Source organism: Phytophthora cinnamomi (genome assembly GCF_018691715.1).
Source record: "Phytophthora cinnamomi strain GKB4 chromosome Unknown Contig38, whole genome shotgun sequence".
Taxonomy (NCBI): domain Eukaryota; phylum Oomycota; class Peronosporomycetes; order Peronosporales; family Peronosporaceae; genus Phytophthora; species Phytophthora cinnamomi.
In genome coordinates, this window is record NW_027150971.1 from 968,316 (window position 1) to 992,265 (window position 23,950).

The 23,950-nt window shown below is 54.5% G+C and overlaps 5 protein-coding genes across 5 annotated transcripts; 3 read left to right on the forward strand and 2 right to left on the reverse strand.

The window, feature by feature from the left end:
• Positions 1-14: 14 nt before the first annotated feature.
• IUM83_03290 (uncharacterized protein) lies at positions 15-6,015 on the forward strand (the record flags this gene model as incomplete). The annotated part of the gene is made up of 5 exons (XM_067927280.1): positions 15-252; positions 320-499; positions 578-775; positions 836-931; positions 5,306-6,015. The coding sequence occupies 5 exons, from the start codon at positions 15-17 to the stop codon at positions 6,013-6,015; spliced, it is 1,422 nt and encodes a 473-aa protein (XP_067791950.1).
• Positions 6,016-6,063: 48 nt separating this feature from the next.
• On the reverse strand, positions 6,064-6,477 carry IUM83_03291 (RNA-binding domain-containing protein; the record flags this gene model as incomplete). Its single annotated transcript, XM_067927281.1, has 1 exon — positions 6,064-6,477. One exon carries the CDS (start codon positions 6,475-6,477, stop codon positions 6,064-6,066), a length of 414 nt encoding a protein of 137 aa, XP_067791951.1.
• Positions 6,478-6,818: 341 nt separating this feature from the next.
• On the forward strand, positions 6,819-8,480 carry IUM83_03292 (uncharacterized protein; the record flags this gene model as incomplete). The annotated part of the gene is made up of 3 exons (XM_067927282.1): positions 6,819-7,072; positions 7,148-7,287; positions 7,363-8,480. The coding sequence occupies 3 exons, from the start codon at positions 6,819-6,821 to the stop codon at positions 8,478-8,480; spliced, it is 1,512 nt and encodes a 503-aa protein (XP_067791949.1).
• Positions 8,481-11,438: 2,958 nt separating this feature from the next.
• On the forward strand, positions 11,439-22,352 carry IUM83_03293 (histone acetyltransferase; the record flags this gene model as incomplete). Its single annotated transcript, XM_067927283.1, has 3 exons — positions 11,439-13,202; positions 15,418-15,465; positions 15,549-22,352. 3 exons carry the CDS (start codon positions 11,439-11,441, stop codon positions 22,350-22,352), a joined length of 8,616 nt encoding a protein of 2,871 aa, XP_067792018.1.
• Positions 22,353-23,467: 1,115 nt separating this feature from the next.
• On the reverse strand, positions 23,468-23,803 carry IUM83_03294 (uncharacterized protein; the record flags this gene model as incomplete). Its single annotated transcript, XM_067927284.1, has 2 exons — positions 23,468-23,539; positions 23,612-23,803. 2 exons carry the CDS (start codon positions 23,801-23,803, stop codon positions 23,468-23,470), a joined length of 264 nt encoding a protein of 87 aa, XP_067791947.1.
• Positions 23,804-23,950: the final 147 nt, after the last annotated feature.

Here is a 23,950-nt window from a genome sequence, read left to right on the forward strand (position 1 = left end):
CACTAAGGGATCCGATGCACATGATGCTGGTAGTGCTGCTACTGCTGCTGCGTCTGGGCGGCGTGAGGGCCTTCCGCGAGATCAATTCGTCTACGGACCCGCTCATCGGCACACACGCGGTCTTCCAGCCGTACGCCGCGGGCTTCGTGGGCTACTATGGCGACCCGGCCAACCCGTCGGCCGAGAGAGTCAACGAGGGCGCGCCCTTCTCGCCCGACACGCCGCGGATCTTCTTCAGCGCGCCGCTGCAGCGTACGTAGCGCCATTGCGAGTGGAGGATGCGAGTTCTGATTGATTGTAATGCATTGCATGGACTCAGAGACGTGCCCGGGCATGGTGGGGCCTGGACGCAATGGCGAGTACTACTGCTACAGTCGCGACTACGGCTACTGCGACCGACGTACCGGGCTGTGCGTGTGCAACCAGGGATACACGGGGCTGGACTGCACGTCGTGCCTGCCAAGCTACTTTAAGCAGGGCGGACTGTGCTTCGCCAAGAGTGAGTGGCGTTCCGTGTAGCTGTGTGGAGGATTGCGCACTGATAGAGACAGGATTTTGTGTGCTTTTTCTTATGTAGAGAACTGTCCGAATGACTGCTCGCGTGGTGGTGAGTGCGACTACGCCACGGGAGTATGCACCTGTGAGTCGACGCGACGCGGAGCGGACTGCTCCCAGCGGTTCTGCGCCTTCGACGAGAAATGTGTGAGCTGCACCAGCACTGTGTGTCTCCGCTGCGTGGAAGGGTTCTCGGTTGATCCAGCATCACAGACTTGTGGTACGTTGTGACGTTGCTGTGAAGACCTGCTGAGTACTTTTCATTTATTGTTTTTGTTAGTGTCTTGCGCACGATATGATCCGAGATGCCTCTCGTGCAATTCTTCGAGCTGCCTCACGTGCGCAGACCTGCAGCTCAATTCGGTGCGTCGCAGCGGTGCGCGCAGAATTGACCAGCCTCTTCCAGATGACGAGCGGGTACGAGAGTTCTCGCAGACTTTTGTGTACGGCAGTCAAGACCCGCGAGTCTTCGACGAGGCCGAATCTTTCACGGTAGTTCCTGCGTCCTACACCTTATCGCCGCTCAACCAGAGCAGTGTCGCCTGCATACAAGGCGGAAATGCTGACGCGGGATGGACTTGTTCCGCTTATTCTGAATCACACCGAGTGTGTGGGCACCGCGGAGTCTTCTCATTCGTATCGCCGCTTTACGCCATTGCCGAAGCTGCTGGGAGTATCACAATTACGGTACAGCGATCTGGAGGGGGCCTTGGCCGCGCGACGCTGCTATACGATTTAGAGCACGTGAACACCACAGCTGGAGATGTGTCTCCCTCCATGTTTTACACGAGTTCGCAGAAGTTGGAGTTCTCCCCTGGGGTCGTCACGCTCGCTTTCAAACTGCAAATTCACGATGATCACGTGGTGGAGAGCAACAAAACGTTCAGACTTCACCTTCGACAACCATTTGCTCCAACTGACTTATTTGGCGTAGCACCAGCAACGCTGGGAAATCAGAGGCGCACGCTCGTCACCATTTTGGATGATGATGCATCCCGGCCTGTCGCGAATTTATCGCGTGTGGTTAGTCTTGCGACCACGCTGATGCTTGGCGGGGCTGCTGGAGGCCAAATGACTTTCCAGATTCAGAGTGTATTAGGGAATGGAGCTCCTGGTGTGGATCCAGCGCACGAGGCTATCTTTCTAATGACATCGTATATCGAAGACGACGACTTCAGTGGTGCAGCTGCGGTATTTCGTCCACTTCGACTCGGAACTGTAGTTTCAAGCGGAGTAGTGGATGTTTCGTTGTTCACTTGTACCTGGATGCGAGAACGTGCGGGTAATTATTCAGTAGCTGTTCAATTATTGTACCCTGGTGGCTTACGTGGTGAGTATTTCGGCGACGCATGGCTGGGAGAAACGTTTGATTCGACGTTAACCGCTTCACCCATCGTATCGCGTATTGATCGCCATGTTAACTTTACGTGGAATACCGGACCAGCATTTCCTGGGGCGCAAAGCCATTTTTCAATTCGTTGGAGTGGTTGGCTGAAGCCACTAACTACGAGCACAACAATGCTTGGAGTATCCATTATAGGATATGCGCGCCTATGGATCGATGATGTGTTGATCATTGATCGTTGGAGTGCTGGTGGTGAAACAAATGATGGATTGCCTACGATTAGAGCTGCAGCGGGAGTGGATATGAACAGTTCACGCATGTATTCTTTGGTTTTGGAGTACCGAGCGCCAAGACAAGGGGATATCTACGTACGATTGTTATGGGGGACTGTTGGAAGCACGACGTTGAGTGTCATTCCAATGCAGCAACTATTTTCAGGGAGCCACATTCAGGGATCTCCTTTTCCAAATGTCCTTGTGACCCCAGCTTTGACAGCGAGCACAGCATTATCCTCCTCGACTTTGCGGAATGTCAAACCAACTTCATCTCCGGCTTTCCAGGTGGCTGCAGGTGATGCACTCACCTTCAGCGTTTTGCCGCGTGACACATACGGGAACCGACGGCGTACGATAGACCAAGATAGCGCCCAGCGCGATGTTATTGCGGCAACCTTGACTTTGACAACCGATAGAAGCGTCAGTGGTGTGGGCACCAAAACAGAAGACGCTTTAGTTTCGTGGAACTCGGATTTGGACGTATTTCGCATTGTGGCGAGGCCACAACGCAGTGGTGACTATTCGATGATCGTGAAAATCAACAACAACGCTTTGGTAGCAAGTCCTTTTATGGTGACTGTGCAACCAGCCCGGCTGAACCCTGCACGGTCAGTGCTTTCTGGTGCGGGTCTTCTTGCTGGTCGCATTGCGGGACAAGCTGTGAATGTGGTGCTGGTAGCTCGAGATCTGTACGCCAATCGTATTTACACCGGTGGGCTAGATCAACTAAAGTTGCAGGCGTCCCTTTCATCCAGCACAGTTCCAATCGTAGTGATAGCTCAAGTTGTCGACAACGCAAATGGAACGTACAACTTCACATATACACCTCGGGTGGTTGGTAGTTACAGCGTTGCAGTGACGTGGATGGGAGCTAACTTGCACAATAGTCCATACACTATCACCGTCGTGCCCAGCGCTCCTGTGGGTCCGACAAGCAGTGCTCAGGGTCCAGGCATCATTTCTGCGCAAACAAATGTGCAAACCACATTTGAAGTAACTACCCGTGACTCTTCTAGTAATGCTGTTCCCACTGGTGGAGTGGCAGCAGCATTGGCTGTGGTTCTCGAACACCCAGAAAAGGGTAACATCAGTGGGAATGCTTGCACGGATCTTCTCAATGGACACTATACTTGTACGTACACGCCACACTACGTTGGGGCAACACGGCTCCATGTAACATTATCTCAGCAAGCATTACACGGAAGTCCGTTCCTTGTTAGCGTCACTGCGGGACCCGCACTGGGGTCACGTTGCGTGGCATCCGGAGACGCGCTAGTTTCCGCCGTTGCAGGCCAGCAGACGAATTTTACGATCAGCATTTATGACGCATTCGGAAATGCCAAGGTAAACGCTGGAAGCGAAAGCATCAACGCGATCTTTAATGGTCCAGGCGCACTTACATCTACTGTGAATGCTGCGGTGGGGGTGACATATGCCGGTGGAGGAACATTTGTTGTGGCGTACACCTTAAGCCTCAAAGGCGCTTACAAGATCAGTGTGACGGTGGATGGGGTAGCCGTCATTTCGAGCCCATTTACGATGTACACGTACCCTGCGTTAGCGTCGCCCAGCACATCGTCACTAGATCTGATCTCACCTGGTCCGCCCGTGGTGTTCATAGCTGGCTCGCTCATTGTAGCCCGACTCACCACGCGCGATGTCCTTGGAAACGTATTAGAAACCGGCGGTAATCGCTTTCAGCTTGATGATGCCGTGAGAGCCTTCCTGAACGTCCCAATTGCTGACGAAAAGAACGGCAGCTATTTGATCACCCTTAGACCAACTCGCAGCGTTCTGTTTTCATTCACCCCGAAGTTAATGGTTCCAGGAGGGTTAAATGGGTCGTACTACGCTGCCAGTGACGTGCCCATGGGAACGGCTACTGCCGACTCAACACCCGATCACTCACTAATTGTCTCAAAACGAATCGATTCGTCCATTAATTTCAACTTTGGCGAGCGACCTCCGCAGCAAACGAAATCAGCCGAGACTTTCAGCGTACGCTGGGATGGGTTTATGCTTCCTCGTTACAGTGAAATCTACACGTTCGAAGTGGATGTCTTGGGTCTCGCTAGTCTGCGTGTTGGCAATTATTCAGCCTTTGTGCAACCTGGAGAGACAAACACGTTTCTCAACGTGCCACTGATAGCACAACACTTCGAGGGTCTCGAGCTCAACTTTTCTAAGCCGACCAACATACCGAACGCTACGATATATTTGTGGTGGAGTAGTCTCTCGCAGTCACGTGAGATTGTACCGTCGTCCCAGCTTTTTACTTCTTGGAGAATTATCAATAATGTGCCGCCTCTCGATATTAAGCCAGCTACAGCTGACCCCAGCAAGTTCACTCCAGAATTTGCCAGCGCGTCGTTAATAGCAGGTTCAGCAGCAGTGCGGGCTGTAGTCGACGTATCAATCATCTTCACAGTCGTCGCACGCGACAGCTTCAGCAACAAACTCGGGGGTGAAGATTACTGTACATTATACGTGATGCTTCCGCAGGTACCCAGTGGGAGTGCACAACCAAATCTGTCGATCACTGATCTCCATGACGGCTCGTACAGAGTCAATCTCGTCCCTCATCTGACTGGAACATTTTTGCTGTACGTTGCTGCACTTCCTGACTCGAAGAAATCGAGCGCTCCACCTGGTGGTGCTGCCCTTGTGACATTCTTGAGTCCTTATAACATCAAGGGCAGTCCATTCAGTCTCCAAGTGGATCCTGGGTTACCAAGTGCGGTTACTTCTACTCTCGTCGGCGGTGGCTATGTGTCAACGACCGCAGGAGTTGTCACCACATTCGTATTGGAGCTACGTGATGGCAGTGCCAACCGCCTTACAGCCTCCATGGTGTCCTCATTCCTCGGAAACGTTCGTGTCAAACTCAAAAGCATTAGTTCCGGTGTCGAGGTGTTCGCGACACTGTTTCAAATGGACCAAAACTTCTTGTCTGCTCAGGATGTGTGCATAACGTACACAGCTACACTTTCTGGGCTGCATGCTGTATTGTTGAGCGTGGATGGAGGCACGTCGTTTACACAGAAGACAACAACGCTGCGAATTTTCCCGAACGTCGCAACAGCAGCCACGTCATTCGTCTCACCTAACGGTGCAGGGGTGGTGGCAACAGGAGTAGGCTTGGGCCCGCAGATCTACACGAAGCAGAACTACACGTACCATGTCACCGTCCAGGATGCGTATGGAAACCTTCGTGACAGCGGTGGTGATCTACTTGTTGCGCGCATCCACGGCCCCGACAGCTCGGCAGGTAATATCACAGACCTAAACAATGGCGACTACATTGTAACTTACCGCGTCATGCTTCCTGGGGCGTATGAAATCGAGACACGAGTCGCGGAGCCACAGCGCGGGTTAACGGGATACTATTACGTTGATTCGAGATCTGTTCAAAGAAATTTACCGAGTGCTGTGCGCACTGTCGACGCCGTGATCGACTTTGACTGGAGCAAGAATGTCACCATGCGGGGGTATCCGCGCGTTGTTTGGCGAGGCTTCCTCCGTCCGCTCTTCACCGAGGAATACACGCTGTGGGTGAAAATTCAAAGTGACGTCGGCAGTGCCGCTGGTGTGTACATTGACGGCCAGGCAGTGATCGACGGCTTGAACACTGGTGCGACGTTTGGCCATGTGATCCTCGTCGGCGGACGACTTCACGCCATCACCGTCGAGTACCGTAGCGCCTCGCTGCAGCAAGACCCGGGTTATCTATCCTTGCTCTGGCAGAGCGTTCACCAGACTGCACAACTCATCCCAACGCAGGCGCTAATCTCCGAGGCCTCGGAAATCCTGCCTCGGACGCAGCTAGCAGCAGTGAACTAACCTCAACAAAACCCACTTCATCAACACCTGCACCAGACATTGAACCACTCAACGCTGTCCCAGCGGTGGTCTAAACGGTCGATCCCTCCCACCGAAGCGCAGTTGTCCGGACTCCTTCCTGCCTCCGAGCCCTCCGCCCAGCCGTCGGGGCTTCCACCCTTTCATGACTCGACTGCGTTCAAAGTCCACCAGTATCGTCGCCCCGTCAACCACCCTGCGGTGAGCCTGCTTGTACGCCCGCTCGAAGTCCCTCTCGTGCTCGAACTCCACGAACGCGTAGCCCTTGGACTTGTCCGTCGCTTTGTCCCGAACGAGACGCAGTCGCCGAATGGCTCCGAACTGCTCGAAAACCCCTCGCAGCGTCTCCTCCGTCGTGTCGAAGCTCAGCCTCCCCACGAACAGCGTTGCGTACGGGTCGCCCTGGATCTGCGGGTCCTTGGACGCATCGAATCTCGCCTTCATGGCCCGCACCAGCCCCTTGTCGTGCGCAGTCGTGTCTGTGCCGTCGATGCTGCCGATCTGGACGGCGTCGTACTCGTGCGCGAACCAGCCACGACGTGCAGGGGGCTGTCTGGAGTGCGTGTCATGGCGTGGGTGGTCTCTCCGGTCGCGACTTCGGCTCCTGCTCCTGCTCCTGCTGCTCCTGCTGCGCCGCCGCTTGTCGCCAATGCGCGCCATAACTAACTTCTTAAATGTGGTAGTTCGTCGAAAATAGCATCGTTTCAATGCCACATTCAAATATGACAATAGATGCCGTAAATAGTATGTAGACCGTTCATTGGTCAAAATAGATTTTGCCAATCATGAGCCGGCATTTGACGTGGATCTTGCTGGGACTCGTGACCTGGATGCGGATGGCGCTACCCGCCGCCTCTGCGCTGCGCGTGGCGCTGCTCACGGACGTGGAGGGCAACTGGGACTACGTGCGCAATGTGGTGCAGCAGTCGTCGTGTCTGCAGCTGGCCACCCGTGGCCAGGAGGAGACGCTGCAGCTGAAGGACGACTGCCTCCTGGTCTTCGGGGGCGACGCGGGGGATAAAGGAGAGCACACGCTCAAGTAAAACAAAAAGAAATAGTTATAATACTAGTAAGATTTAGATCTGTAAACATCTAATTGGTGGACGTGTTTTAGGTGCTACGAGCAGCTCGTGAGACTCAAGAAGCGCCACCCGGAGCGCGTCGTGCTGCTCGTGGGCAACCGTGACGTGAACAAGATGCGGCTCACGTCGGAGCTTCATGACTCGGAGATGGACCTGCACTCCATGGCCAAAGGTTGGCATTTTTTAGGGTGAAGAGGGTGAAAAATGAGTTAGTGCTTAAGTTTTATTATTTTGCTTTTTATTGTAGAGATTCTGGAGGGGCCAACGTGGGTGTCCAAGGACAAGCGCGTGACGCTGAAGAGGTTTCTGGCTGAGCAGTTGGAGAAGGAGAACGGGAATGTTGAGGACGGTGAACTGCAAGCGGCGAACTCTAAGGTGAACAGGATGAAGTGGATGCTGGAGCACACGATGGGTGCACAGGGGGACTTTGAGCGCCGACGTGCTGAGCTGAGCTTGCGCCAAGCGGTTGGAGACAGAAACGAGGTTACAGACGATGCTGTTGTGAAGTCGTACGTGGACAGTGTGGAGGAGGGAGGCGTGCTGCGCGACTACTTGCTGCATGGCAACTTGGCTTTCGTGGCGCACCAGACGCTGTTCGTGCATGGCGGTATCATTAACGGCGACGGACCTGCCAGTTTGTCGGCGTTAGGGCGGGTCCCTGGCCAACCATCGAAGCGGTACGATTCGGTATCCGAGTGGGTTGACAGGTTGAACGCCTGGTACCGGAGCCAAGTTCAAGAGTGGATTGAACATCCCACGTGGAGTGAAGATCGCGCTACACGTGGTGGGAATGAATTGCTCAAGTACGTACTGCCAGATTACACCGGAAGTGTTGTCATGGGACGCCATATTTTGCCGTCAGGTATGCCAACGCCGGTACCGGAAGAAATTGCGTCCTTGCTATCTGAAAGTGACATCCGGCGAGTGATCATTGGGCATACACCTCATGGCAATTGTCCGACGGTCGTCAAACAACCTCAGCAACAAGAAGGAACATGTGCAGCCGACAATAGTAGCGACACAGTGACATTTGAAGATGTGATCATGTGCGATACAAGTTACAGTGACGCACGGGCACCTGATAACCGTGGCAGCGCTGCGTCTGAGCTCGTGGTTGAGCCCTCTGGCCGTGTACTTGTGAACGGTGTGCTTGAGGATGGTCGGCGTATTTCGTATGATGCTCATGAGGACCCGTGGGTGGGTCGATGGCTCAACGACGGAAACATGGTGAAGGCTCGGGTTGTCGACGAACATTCTAGCGAAGGGGAGGTGTCATATCTGGTCTTTCGCGTGGCAAACGGCTACTCTTATACCTACCACTACCGCACAGTCGCTGAGCTGCGTGAAATTGGCACGAAGGACTGAGTGCCGTTTTTTGGCCTCGCAAAAATAGCGTTCCTGATCGGCAAATACATTGTGGTGCATGCTTCATCAGTCGCTTATTGCCTGCCTGTAATTTACTACGCAGAATTATGACCCTGGACACGCTGACCCGCGCGCAAGCTGAAGTAAGCCACGTCCGTCTTAAGAACTCGCTTGTCCAGACATCGCAGACATTTGGCGAGCACTTCCGCTCTGAGAAGGAACTCTTCCGTACGATAACTGGACCAAATGCGGCAGCTGTTGGCACAACTCGACCTCGGAGTCCGAGCAGGAACTCAACGAAGCCTTTGGCTCCGATAATGGTACCTCTTGGTCATGAAGAAGATATCGTGCGCCTAGAGAGAATGAATCAGTGCTGCAAGCGCGTGCGAATTTGGCGACGCCAAGTTACAAATCCACTGTTGCAGTACAAACAGCAGCAGCACGTCAGCGGTAAGGGCGGTCCTGGAGGTGTTTCGAGCAACATGAGCACATCCAAAAAGCCCGATCGGCGAATGCACGCAACACTCCTCATGGCCATGATCGTGGACATGTACGAGCAACGGATTTTCAGTGAAGTAGAAGGCGCTGCTGTCGTCGACACTTCGCTTGACGGAGCCACGAGCAGCTCCACATCAAGCGGAACCAGTTTTCAGGAAAGCTTTCCCGAGTTTGTTGTGCGCTTTCTGTCTCAGCGAGCGTCAAATCGGCGCTTGGCGGTTGATCAGTTGCACAGCACAGTATCCACCGTGCTGCATTCCGCGTCAAATCATGCGCGCGTCCGGGTGTTCGGGTCGCTCTGTGGCATCGATGACAAATTTAATCCGCCTGAGAAGATCAAGGTGTTTCTTCATATACTGGAGAATCTGTACCGGAGCAAGGTTGCTGCCAGTATCGGCGCTTCTGGTGCAAATACTGCACGAATCGAGGAGATCGCAACTTCAATTCCGCTGGCTGACGTGGTCTTCCACAACGTTGGAATCGCGCAGAACGTAGCTCAACAAGTCATTGGGGACCTCTTCCAAGACAATTTCTACTGGAACTTCCGGTTCTGGTTGACTCCGTGCACGGAATTGTGTGTGGATAGTTCATGGCCCGCTGGTGTTTGTGACGAGCTCCAGGAACGCGCTCTCACCTTAGCCACGGCTTCACGAAATACGTTGCTGAATGCCCACCGAAAAATTGATGGCGATGCCTTTCTAGAGCTCCTCCTCGACGCGTGGACGACCCGTGCCAAACAATTATACGCACTACTCGAAAGTGCAACGGATCACGAAGAGAGCGTAGGCAATGACCTGCTTCGTTCACGCCAAGTAATGCAGGATTCGCGTACGCAGCATCACCCTACAACTGACGAAGAACGCCAAGTCTTTGACCATCTCATCGACGAGTACTGGAACGCCCCTGTGTTGTGGACCAGCGCCAAGGTCCAAGCCCAGGTTGCAGCGCTGGTGCCTCGTCGACCTTTGACGCAACTACAGCAACTATACGCTGTCTACGTAGCAGAGCTGCCACCGTCCCGACGATTGTGGGAGTGGAGCAATTGGCGCTGGGAGACGGAGTGGGAATGGGGGGCGCTGGTGTTGACTCCGGAAAAGCGTGAACAGTCATAATCAAGGCGTCTTGACTCCGGACAACTGTGATCAAAGCATCGGGTTCATCTTAGACGTAAACTATTGTTTGGAAATCTCCAGCTGAGACCAAAGAAATCAGACGACAACAAATTTGAAACAATGCTCGACAACGTGCTTATTTCTATGCCCTGACCTTCTCTAAAAACCCATTGCAAAAGTTAGAAAGCTAGCTAGAAGTGAAAAATTATTTATTTCTTATGGAGCCAGACCATCGGCTTCGACGCTGGATGACGCGAATAATACATGTCCATCCCCAAGGCACAAACGCCGATCCGCATCCAGGCTCTCGGAAATGGTCATCTGCTGCAGGTCGCAGACTCGATCCACCTACATGTACGGTATCTCCGCGTCGCCAATATGAATGAAGTACAGACAACAGCTGGCTGACACAAACAACGGCAGTGCAACACGGACTCACCAGCCGATCATATTCAATCAGTAGACTTGATCTTTGCTGTTGAGTACTTTATATGAATTTACGTGTGTTTTATGAAACCCTTGGTGTTTTTTTTATCATTTTTATCTGCCGATCGCAGCGGGATTTCTTGCTTGTTTACTGGGGGATGGCTACCATCCCCTAGTGATACCGGCTAGTATTGCTGAACTTTGGGATAACCGAGATATATGTACTATATATATGGTACATTTATAGGTAATCCTCAGCCATTCGCAGGCGGACACAAGAAGACGGTCATAGGTCCTCCTGGAGAAACTGTTTTGCATACTTCCGCCAATATAAAAGTTTGCACGCAGTGCGTAGAGTTTCCGGATACTCCCTCTGAGCAGTAATACCGAACGCATAATAAGCGATATATTATATCGCTGTCCAAAGATATTCTTGATTATAATAGCATTGTCCAATGGTCTTCATTACATCAGTACTCTCTTGCCGGTTTTACTTCAAATCAGTATTTCCTGAAATAGTAATACCTTGTGCTAGACCTTACCAGCTCGCAGATAGATTCACGATCTGCTGATCGCAATCCCGGATTGCGGATTACATGTAGGTACTGTACCATCGGCAACGTCGAATCGCGTGTAGGTGTGCCAGCCGCCAAAAGCCATCTTCGGATGGGGCTGCCAGCCGCTAACATGTTGTATTCTACTATACTGTACATGTACTCACGGGTGCCGACAAATCGTAAGCCGCTACCAAAAGCCTTAGCTCAAGGCCATAAACTCTCAAGGCCACCAGACTCCCAGCCGGTAGGGAGTGAATTGAGGAACGGCTTCACAACTTCATTTGCCACCAGCAAGCGACGTCGACCAAGACCACACGGCGCCTCGTCGTGTAGTACGAAAACCTAGGCACTTATCTTTGTCAAGGATGTTCAGAGGAAAACCATACCTGTGGGCCTGCGCGCTGCTTGCGCTCACGTCTTCCAGCTTCGCCGTTGACGCCCAGTCGACGTACGACGCCATCGTCGTTGGCAGCGGACCCGGCGGACTTGCTGCAGCCGAGTATCTCTCGCGTGACCCGAGCGTCTCCGTTCTGATCGTCGAGGCTGGCCACAAATCCCTTGCTGCCACCGGCGGCACTGTGAGTCCGGACTACGCCAAGGCCAAGGGCCTCACGACATTCGACATCCCGGGCGAGTACGAAGGCACCATCTACAACCCCAACTACTCGCAGTACCGGGTGGACTGGATCAGCGATACCTACCTGTGGCTCGGCAAGCTCGTCGGAGGATGCTCGTCGATCAACGCTGCGCTTTATTTCCGTCCCCCGAACAACTACGTGACAAACATGCAGTGGCCGTTTACGGCGGAATCCATGGTTGCCAAGATGGACGAGAACGAGCGGCTTCATGGCCACACTGACAAGCCGTCGCCGGACGGCGTATGGTACACCCAAGAGGGCTACAAAGTGGTGTCCAAGGCATTCCTGGCTCAAGGCTACTCTGAAAAGACCCTCAACGACGTCGCAGCACGCAACAACAAGAGCAAGACGTTCGGCCACGCTCCGTTCGCCTTTAAGAACGGCCGTCGCGATACTCCTGCCAATGCTTTCTGGGGTGCAATGAGCAAGCGCCCCAACGTGAAACTTGTTACTGACACCAAGGTCGACTATGTCTTGCACTCGGCTGGTAAGGCTATTGGCGTCGTGTACGGCGGCACCAAGGCTCAGCTTTCTTCGCGTGGTACAGTTATCATGGCTGCCGGCGCGCTTGGCACGCCCAAGGTACTCATCCAGAGTGGCATCGGCCCGGCTGACCAGCTCAATCTGCTTAAGGGAAACAGCCAATTCCCGGGGCTCGCGCAGGGCGACTTGATCACGAACCCCTACGTTGGTCGCAACCTTTTCGACACGAACGTCGTGTTTGCTTCTTTCTCGCACCCGGACATGAAGACCTTCCGCTACACGGACCACCCGTCGTGGGCCATTGACCAGTACATGAACAAGAATGGCACTGGACCGTGGAGCAGCTCTGGCCCGGTTCTCATCGGCTACGAGAACTTCGTGGTGCAGGGCCGACCGTACGAGTTCCAGACCACTGTCCTCACCCACGGCTTCGGCGAGTTTTCGAAGCGCAACGACGCGCTCGCGATCGCGCTGTACGTGAACAACCCCGAGGGCCGCGCAGCTTCCGGCTTCGACAGCAACGGCGCCTGGCACGCGTTCAAGGAGGGAACCCCGTTCTTCGGCACGAACCGCGACCTGGTGGCGATGCAGCAGTACGCCCAGCACGTGGTGAGCGCCATGACGGCCCAGGGCGCCACGTTCCTGTCGGGCGGCTCCGACGCCGCCGGTGTGGCCAATTGGGTGTCCGCCAACGCTGGCCAGGCCACGCAGCACTTCGGCGGAAGCTGCTTCGCGTCGAGCGACTCGTCGGCGGGATCCAAGCGCTGCGCCGACAACAAGCTGCGTGTGCTGGGCACGAGCAACATCTTCGTTGCGGACGCCAGCGCGATGCGCGAGGGCACGGTGAACCCGTTCGGCTTCATCACGTATATCGGCCGGGAGGCTGCCGGACAGGCCGCCAGCTACATCTCCGCGGGTGGCGTCGGCAGCGCGTGGGCTGTGCAGAAGCCGGCGCAGGGCGCTAGCTGCAGTACAATTGAGGAGAACGTGGACTACGCTGGCAACGACGTCGGCAATTCCAGGAGCAGCAGCGCCGAGGGCTGCTGCTCCATCTGCCAGACCACGGGCGCGTGCAAGGCCTACACGTGGACCAACTACAACGGCGGCACTTGCTGGCTCAAGAGCGCCAAGGGCGCGGCCTCGACCAACACGGGCGCGCGCTCGGCGACGCTCAACTAGGAGTGATGGTCTAATAGTTGCCGTTTTTATCGAACATGTGAACCACCATCAGTGTGGTACAAGGGTACGAGCAAGATAAAATACAGTGCACCTAAATACATGCAACCAATTTCGACTGTCTCGTGAAGTATTTCGCGTCGCCATGGAGAGCAAACTGTTGTCGTGCCATCGGAATGATAACCCACGTACACATATGTGCATACCACAGCAGAAGGATGGCAAGGACTCTGGGATGGCTTGAGGCGAGGACTCCGGATTGAATTGGGTGTCTCCGTTACTGTATAATTAGTTGTAGTAGATAAAGTGCTGTATCATAGTACATGTGCTTGCAAACAGGATGACTTTGCAGCGTGAAGGCAGCGCCGAACTACTCGAGGCCGACCAACTGAGACCGTACGACTTTATGGAGACCGCCGGCAACAACCCGACGACCTGACGACCGATTCATCGATCGCAATGCTAGCGTTGCGTGGCCGCTAATAGACAAATCGGCCATGGTTCGGCGCTTCAAGAAGTCTTCGCGCGGCGCGACTAGCATCAAAGAGTCTCGACGGCGCCCGCAGAAGCCGTGAGAGTCAGACGTTGAACCCAATTTACCCTAACCACACGGGGGACTGACTCGTTGCACTTTGTCACACCAGCGCGCATGACCAGCAAAAAATGCCGGCGATGCGGTCTGTGACCTTTATGGGTCGCAGTCACCGCCATTCGAGGGGAGGAAGTCGCGCATTATCGCTGATGGTGCTTTCAGCCCCTCCACTCGCTCGAAGGCTGGCAGCACTGCCAAATCAATTAGTAACGTTTGACGCGCCAGTCGTTTCTTGTCCCGCACGCCGCTGATTAGCGGCTGCTCATTTCTACACGATCAACATGACCGGCAGCCACGACGCAACACGCAGCGATAGATAGGATGTACAAGCGGGACCCAGCAGCAGCACCACCGGAGTGGCGCTGCTGAGACGATTGCGCACGACCAGCGCAAGATCTTTCCGAGCCCATCGTAGCCGAATAAGACGCTGACCGTTGCATCTGATTAAGTCGGCAAACGAATGGACCGGCGGCTTGGTATCCGCTACAGAACCCAGCATGTCAGCGAAGAAACGTTGCGCGATCGTCGAAGATCTCTTCGAAGACCGCTTCCCGCCGCCCTCGTTGACCTCGTGATGCCGTTCAGCGTGGACGGACGATGGTAAACATCAGCCACCTACTGATCGCAGCAGCACCGCGATCACGTGGACGCCAGCACAGCAGGTATTATCGGTGCGTGCAGAGGAGCTAGCGTTGCGCGGTAAGTATGACAGTGCAGCTTCGGTGGGGACCGCAGCGCCGCTATGTTAAACGCGATCAGCCAACCTCTCGCCACTTTTGGCGCCCCGGGCGCCAATATCGACTCGAACACGTCAACAGCACCGGCAAGCAGACTTGCTGGAAGTCTGCGAGCAGAAACTGCCTTAGTACTTGATAGAATGCTTTGCCCGACGACCACCGGCGCGTCAAACACGTCAAGACACTTTCAGTGCGGGACACTAATCCTCTCGTCTCTGTCCGCCAGGCCAGCCCGCAATTTCGCACTTAACACGCGGTTTCCATACTAATTTCCTAATACAACACGACTATTTACGTAATTACTTCTTAAACTGTATCTCAAAATCATACTAGTTTCATAAAATTACATTACTATCACTGATTAATGCATATAATAGCAGAAACTGCATGTTTCTGAAACCGTACGTATGCGAAAATTACTGGCGCCGTAGCCCCCAGTCTGAAACCCTGCGCCGCCCCTTGTGGCCTGCTCACAGACTACATCAGTGAGAAAAAGAAAAGCTCCAGCGCAGAGCGAGGAAGGCAGGCAGGCGCAGCTCGGCCCCGACACGCGTCCGAGCGCTCCCTCCTCCGCGTCCCCGCGCCCCGATCCGCTCCGCGCCTCTTTGCTCTCTCGTCTCGCGGCGCCCGCGTCCCCAGAGCGGCCCTACAGCGCGCGCCGTGCTCGTCCGCGCGCGTCGCCTCGACCAGCGGCCGAGGCATAGGCGACTCGGCCTAGAGGAGCTCCCAGTGCTATAAGGGCTCGTCTACCGGATCCGCTGGACAGGTGAGCCACCGCAGCTGAGCCTGCAGCCTGCGCACGCCCGCGACTAACGCGTTGTGCCCCCCCGTTTGTGCCATTTGCCGCAGACTTTTACCGCCATGGACTCCTCGCACGCCTTCGTGGGGGACTTCGGCATGAACATGGGCGGCGACAACCGCTTCATGAACCAGTTCAACTTGGGCGGCGCCGGCAACGTCAGCGGCGGCGGCATGGGCGCCATGGACCTGTCGGGCGGGCTGGACTTCAGCAGCGGCATGAACCTCATGTCGGACTCGTCGCTCATGCTCGGCGGCGGCGCGTCCGCGTCCTCCGCGGGGCTCATCGACTTCCCGGACGAGCTCAACTCGCCCACGACGGCGGCGAGCAGCGGGCCAAGCAGCAGCAGCAGCAACAGCATGATGATGGATACCTCGTCCTCGATGATGACCGCGGTGGCATCGGCGCCCATGACCTCCACGGCGGACGCCATCCCGTTCCCGGCCTCGCTGGCCGCGGAGCCGCTGTCGAACAACAGCACGACGGCCTCGTCGTCCGCGGGACTGGACGTGATGAACTTCATGAACTCGACCACGACCAGCAGCGCGATGGGGAACAACGGCAACGCTGCCAACGCCATGGGCATGGACATGAACCCGATGGGCATGAACATGGGCATGAACTCCATGGGCATGGGCATGGGCATGAACGGCATGGGCATGGACATGAGCGCCAACAACTTCGGCATGACCGACGCCAGCCAGATGATGTTCAACAACATGCAGCAGATGAACATGATGAACCCGCAGGGATCCTACTACATGCAGCAGCAAATGCCGCAGCAGCAACAGCAACAGCAACAGCACTACATGCAGATGATGCATCAGCAGCGGCTTAATTTGCAGCGTCAGCAACAGCAACAGCAGCAGCAACAGCAGCAGAAGGCGCTACTTGAGCGCCAGCGCTTGGCGCAGCAGCAACAAGCGCAGAACAACAGCAACAACCAGCAGGCCCAACAGCAGGCAGCCCAGCAGAAGCAGCAGCAAATGCTTGCAGCAGGTCAGGTGCCGCCTCAAATGACTACACAGAGGCAACCGAGCGGAGGAAATGCAGGTATGAACGCTACCGCCAATGCTAACGCTGCGCGTACGCAACCTCAAGCTTCGAGTCAAAACACTGGACCTGCCGCAACGTCAACGCGACCCACGTGGCAGTCGTCAGCTGACCAGGCGTTGCGAAAGGAGATGCTGAATCACATTATGCGGGTGCTTCAAAACCAACGATCCAACGCACCAGCAAATTGGCTGCAGAAGCTGCCGGAGATGGCACACCGTCTTGAAGATGAGTGCTATCGCATCGCTGCCTCGCGTGAAGAGTATGCTAACACAGGCACGCTTCAATCGCGATTGCGCAGCATCGTGCGTAGTGCACAGACGCATCAACGTAGTATCGGAGGCAACGCTATGAGGCAACCTGGTGCTGCTAACCAGGCCACTCCTGGTAATACAGGAACAGCGAGTACCGCGACGGCTGGAGCACCGATTCCATTCCCAGGTGTCCAAGCTGTTGCCCCTTCGACAAATGGAACTGCGGACGTGAAGAATCTGGCTGCACAGGCTATTCAAATGCCCCCCGAACTTCAAGATACTCCTTCTCAGGTTAATACACCGGTTAAGACAGAGACGACTCAAGCACGCATGCCGTCAACACCTTCGGCTATGGATTCGTCCATGGTGGATCGTTCTTCCATGAGTGGTGGCACTGGCATTTCCCCACTCGCTGGACAAAGTGGAGTGCAAAGCACCCCAGGTGCTGCTAATAAAAACGGGAACTCAGCTGGGACTCCATCAGCAAACTCTCCTGCTTCGGCTGCAGCTGCTGCGCGTACCAAGTCAGCCCAAATCATTTGGCAATTCAAAGCGAAGGCTCAGCAGGTAACATCAGCGCTCGACCCGAACCAAACCACGGAGTACCACAACAAGCTACGCCTCATGGTCCGAGACGATGTTAAAACTGCCGGATCCAAGGAAGTGTTGCAACGCCAGCAGCAGCGGCTTTTGTTGCTGCGGCATGCTATGTGGTGCAAATCGCCGGAGGGCACGTGCACAACTACACCGAGCTGTGGTGAGATGAAGCGGCTCTGGGCCCATATGGGTATTTGTCGACAGACAAATGCGTGCTCGTACAGCCACTGCATATCGTCCAAGTATGTTCTGTCACACTTCCAGCAGTGCACAAATGCGAAGTGTCTTGTGTGCCAGGTGGTTCGGTATCCTGTCGAAGTGAAGGAAAAGAGTGGTGCTCTGATGCTGGACGCAGACCGTGCGCTGCAACAAATTATTGCCGCAAGTCAACGCCGACAGCGCATGATCGCGATGAAGAAGCAACAGGAAATGCAGCAGCAACAAATGCAACAGCCCCAGTCCCAGCCTCAGCCTCCGCCCCAGCAGCAACAACCCATGCCTCTGGCTATGCCTGCGCACTTACAGCAGCCTCAAAGCAACGGCAATGCTGGCGCCATGAACTTCCAGCAACCCCAGCAGAATATTGGACAGACGGTCAATCATTCGACTCCGATGGGTGCAACCATGAACTCAATGGGGATGACGATGCCAAATGGAGGCAACCGTTCAGTCTCGATGCCGACAACACAATCCAACCCTGCTGCTGTCGCGCAAAATGGCATGATGGGGCAACAAGGACCTGTGAAGCCTGAAAATACTGTTGGGCAACCTACCAACCTTGTCCCAGATGATCAGCGACAGCTTCAGCTTATCAAACAGAAACTGGCTGGACGTTCTCTGGAGCAACTGACGGGACATTGCTTAAAGCTGGAAAAGTGGGTCGAAGAGATTCGTGCTCGCATGAATGCTATTATGAACGAGTGTCGGCAGCTGTTGCACCTGTCAAACTCGACGCAAGACCCAATGCAGAAATCTCAGTATGAAGCACAGGTGCAGGAGAAGCGCGTGATGCTCAAGCAACTTGATGTGAAGTTCAAGCAATGCAGAAGCCAGCGAAACATTGTGAAACACGTCATTGACGAGCGCAATGCTTCCGCAACATTGCCCATGCAAAATGGCACGATGCCAGGTCATCCGATTGCGAGCAATTCGGCAAGCGCGATGCAGCCTATTCCTATGCCAGCTCAAATGCACCAACAAAGCCAGCCTTTGCAAATGCAAGGACCGACAGCTATGACCCCAGGAAGGTTACCAAAACCGTCCCCCGATGACCTTTTGGGTGAAGAAGATGTGGATGTTCCCACAAAGGTTGAAAGCAACCTTGCTGTTGCAGGAAAACCTTTGGAAATGCCCATGGATCTTCAGGATACGACTGCGACTCCCGTTTCAGTTGCTGCCCCATTGAACACGTTAACAGCCCCCCAGCAACCCGTGAACGGTACTGCGATGACTGGGATGCCTGGGATGAATGGTCCCCGTCCGGATCTAGCGATGAACCACGCTCAAGGACATGGGTATGGGCAAAACCCAGGACCAATGCAGAAGAACAGCAATTTGGATAATTTGTCATCGGCGCCAACATCTTCCGGCGTCATGATAAAGCAGGAAGTCCAGACGAAATCTGACGTGTCGGGAATGGGTGCGATGACATCTTCTACTCAAGCTCCTGCGTCAGCGGTAAAGGAGGAATTGACCATCAACCCCCTTACGATGAACAATTCAAAGTTGAACGCAATGATGGTCGAACACCGCCGAATGGATGCTAGCACGAACTTGCCTCTTCCAGCTGGTGCAGTGGGTACACCGAAAGCACTAACAACTGATTCAAACGCAAAATCGGTGGGTGCGGCCACGCCAGCGCCGCCCGCTTCTTCGGAAGTACCAATGTCCGTGCTGAATGAGCTTAGTAATGAGGATCTAGCGTCTCATGTCGACTCATTGATCAAGTTCTACAACGCCACCGTTTCGCCGACGAATCTGAAGAAGAAACTGGAAGTGATTTTGAAAGGTATGATGGACCACAAATTCGGATGGGTGTTCAACACTCCTGTGGATCCTGTTGCTCTCAATATTCCGAACTATTTCAAAATTATTCGAAAGCCGATGGATCTGGGAACCGTAAAGAAGAAACTTGAAGTTGGCATCTACAAGCACATGGAAGAATTTGCTCGTGACGTGCGAACTACCTTTGAGAACGCAATGCAATACAACAGCGAGGACCAGGACGTGTACAGTCTTGCGAAGGATATGCTGTCCGACTTCAATAGCGAAATGCGCAAGGTGGCTGCTGAAATTGAAGTTGACGAAAAGGCTGCACGTGCGAAAGAGAGTTCGTGTCGACTTTGCGGAATTGAGCGCATGGTATTTGAGCCTGCTGTGCTGTATTGCAATGGAGAATGTAATAGCCGTATTCGACGGAATTGCTACTATTACACTTCAGGTGACAACAAATATCACTGCTGTCATCAGTGCTTCGCTAGCCTGCCCGAAACTGTAAAGCACAACGAGGGTCGCCAGTACAAGAAAAATGAGTTGGCACGCAAGAAGAACGACGAGGTTCATGAAGAACCCTGGGTGCAATGTGACAAGTGTGAACGTTGGGTGCACCAGATTTGTGCTCTGTTCAACGGAAAGATCGACAGCGAGAAGAAACCACAGCTGGTCAAGACTGAGGGCGGTCAATCCACTGATAGCGGTGATACGTCGTCGTCTCCATCTTCGTCTGGCGCGAAATCCACCGCAGTCACCACGACTACAACAGTTGTCAAAAGTTCATCGTCGTCAGGGTCGAAGGGAACGGTCCATTCAATTACAACGTCACCTGGCAGTGAGTTTTTGTGTCCAGAATGTTTGTTGGAGCACCGCAAGAGCGAGCCTGAAAAGTATAAAATAGGGCGGCACGCTTTTAGTGCTAAAGATCTACAGCGCACGAAGCTGTCAGATTTTTTGGAGCGCCGGATCAACCAGTCTCTTAGAGCGGAACGGGAAGACGAGGCAAAGTGGACGCAACGTGACGTGAAAGATGTGGAGACAGCTGATGGCCTTACTGTGCGTTTGGTGTCGAATATTGAAAAGCAGTTGATGGTGCGCGATAAAATGTTTCAGCGGTACAAGGACTCGCACAAGTATACATCGGAGCACCGATTCAAGTCCAAGTGTATTTGTATGTTTCAAGAGCTGGACGGCGTATCGGTCTTGTTGTTCGGTATGTACGTCCACGAGTTCGACGAGCAAGAGGCAGACTGCAACTCGCGTCGTGTGTACATATCCTACCTGGACTCAGTAAACTACTTTAAGCCGGCTCATCTTCGCACGAAGGTGTATCACGAACTGCTGATCGCGTATTTTGACTTCGTCAAACAGCGCGGCTTTCACACGGCACACCTATGGGCTTGCCCGCCTCTCAAGGGTGACGACTACATTTTATACTGCCACCCAGAAGCGCAAAAAACACCAAAGTCGGATCGTTTGCGCGCTTGGTATGTGGATATGTTAGTCAAGGCTGAAGAAGAAGGAGTGGTGTGGCAAATCACGAATATGTATGATGACTACTGGCGAAATGACAACACGCCTTGTGCGCTGCCGTATTGCGAGGGTGACTACTGGGTTGGCCTGGCAGAAGACTTGATCGAGAAGTTAGACGCTGAGAAACCGAAAAAAATTGTGAATAAGAAGGGTTCTAAGTCGCACAAGCGCAAGAATTCCGACACAAAGAAGGCAGCGAACAAGAAATCCAAGTCAAAGAAGCCAAAACGCCGAAAGACAGCTTCTGGCGGAGAGGCATCAGGCGATGAGGATGACGACGACGACGCACACGATGAGAACCCAGCTGCAAACACACGTACACTCACGGTCAAATCGTTGGATACTCCTGACCGGAAACTGTCGGACCCATTAATGCACAAGTTGGGTGAGGTGATTGAGCCTATGAAGGATGACTTCCTGGTGGTGAAGCTCGTGCCGTGTTGTCGCGTGTGTAACACGTCTGTGGTGAAGGGTAACCTGTGGCTCGATCACAGTGTGAAAACTGAGCATGGTCTCAATCCGAAGGTGGTGCAAACTGCGCTGTGTGACGGATGCTACCAGAAGCTCAAGGTCGTGTCAGCTGCAGGTTCATCGGCGGCCCACCACAGGCTACAGACGCGGATAAACGCTTTGACTAAGGAGACTGTGGCACTGCCAGAGCGCTGCACTGATCCGGACGAAATTAACGACAGTGAGTTTTTCGACACGCGACAAGCATTTTTGAGTCTGTGCCAGGGCAACCACTACCAGTTCGATGAGCTCCGGCGCGCCAAGCACTCGTCGATGATGGCTTTGTATCACCTGGGCAACCCGAATCCGAACGCCTACGTCTACGAATGCAATGCGTGCACGCGTGATATTGTCGAGGGGAACCGCTGGCACTGCCACACGTGCCCGGACTTCGACGTTTGCGACGCCTGCTACGCGAAGGAGAAGCACGAACACCCGCTGGAGAAGGTACCGACAGGCAGCACAGGACCGGCCATGCCTACCCAACCCACGATCACAGCAGAGCAGCGCGTGCTTCGCGAACAGCGTGCCAAGAATGTCCGCTTGCACATGCAGTTACTGGTTCACTCGAGCTCGTGTGCTGACGGCAACTGCGGGTCTTCGAACTGCGAGAAGATGAAGGAGTTGATGCGGCACGGAGCGCAGTGCAAGCAGCGGGCGTACGGTGGCTGCACAATCTGTCGGCGCGTGTGGGCGCTCCTACAGTTGCACGCACGGCAGTGCCGCCAATATGAGTGCAAGGTGCCGCGCTGCCACGATCTGCGCGAACATGTCCGCAAGCTGCAGCTGCAGCAACAGCTCATGGACGACCGTCGTCGCGCCGCAGTTACTCAGCAGTACCGCCAGATGCAGAACGAGCGCCAGCAAGAGCAGCAGAATCAAGCACAAGGCGACGAGCCCATGCCGCAGGCATGACCGACCTACCGACCGGCTTAAATCGAGCTTTGTGGACACGAAATGTCGAGTGTAGCATAGGATAGGGCAAACCATACTAAATGTAGATGTGTGTCAACGTAGCTTCCGAGTGTTGGCAAGCAAGCAAGAGGTAGGATAGGATTGTATAAACCACTGGTTATCTGGCTAAGGTTAACGACGAGCTACATACCACTGCCACCCACCCACCCTCGGCTTATCGTCGAGATGGAACTCCGCAACAAAACGCTGGATGCCGCCCAGATTTACTGCCGTCGACTCTTCCAAGTTACGTCCAGAGCCGCGTGCTCTGCTCCTGCTGAAGTTCTTTGGACGCCGTCAGAATACAACTTCGCGTGCGTAGCTATCGTCTACTTGCGTGCTGCAGCGACGCGGTGAGCTTCGGGAGTGCCCCACTTGCCCCGATTCGGCGCGTGTCGTGGAGCGCCCATTGCGAACCCTCACCCCCCCGCGAAACCTCAACGTGCTTACCCCAGCAAACCCTTGACAATGATTTTTTACGCTTCCATCACAAATTCCTGCCGCCAACGTGTTTGCCACCGAACGCAAACCCTCAGGGTCTCACAGTCGAGCTATGGCTGATCTTCGAGCGTGTCGAAGATTTGGCCGAGCTTTGACGCAACCAGGTCGACAAGGAGAGTTTTGTTGCCATCGCTCGAGTTTGGTTTTGTTGTTTGAGGATACTGCCGCAGGCATCCTTTGTCACTCGAAAAGTGTTCCGACTTGCTGCCACGCCCATTTTTCACGTGAAGAGGAACTGTTATTAGCGAATACGTTTGTGAACTTTCCGTCAATCGTGTCCAATTGCATGGTGGCACTAATGAGAACTCGGCGTACATGCATCGTGTTCTTCAAAACTGCAGGAACAACGAAGTCGCAGTCCATGCTGTAGTTCGGCTCACACCTCCGGAGCAAAATACTGCTTGAAATGAGTGACAATGTTCCAGAACAACCGGAGTCGCGACCGCAACGATACAAGTGGCAACCAGAAGACGCTGTGGGGAGTCTGTTTCAGCATACTGCTCATTAAGCTCAAGGGGGGGGGGGTCTACAATGCAAGCCAGCAGCCTGTCGCTTCTTCGCTGCCACATCTAAGCTTATGCCTTCTTGGCGCCGAGCCGTTTCTGACGACGGCGGTGGTGCGAGCACGGGCGCTTGCCGTGGTTGGCCTGCGGCAATTGCAACACGCGTTAAATCCCCTCTCCCAACTCCCGCAGCACTCGACAAGCCTCTCTCTTTACCTTCTTGGGACGGCGGGCGTTCCGGTTGAGCAGCTCCATGGCGACGGGCGCCTCCTCCGCGGCGAACCAGCTGGCGGCGGTCGGCACGCTGCGCACGCCGGCGACGGCGGGCTGGCGCGCAATGGCGGGGAGCAGCGAGGCCGGCGCCAGCGCGCCCTTGGCCACGGCGGAGAGCAGGCGCGAGCACAGCATGTCAATCCGTCGTCAGTGTGTGTCTGGCTGGGAATGAAAGCAGAGGCTGGAGTCGCCCGCCCTTTCTATGGTTTCGCTACATTCGGGCGACATTCTCCTACCTGCGGTTGAAGTTGCCTTTGTGCCGCAACGTAAGTACCTAAGTGC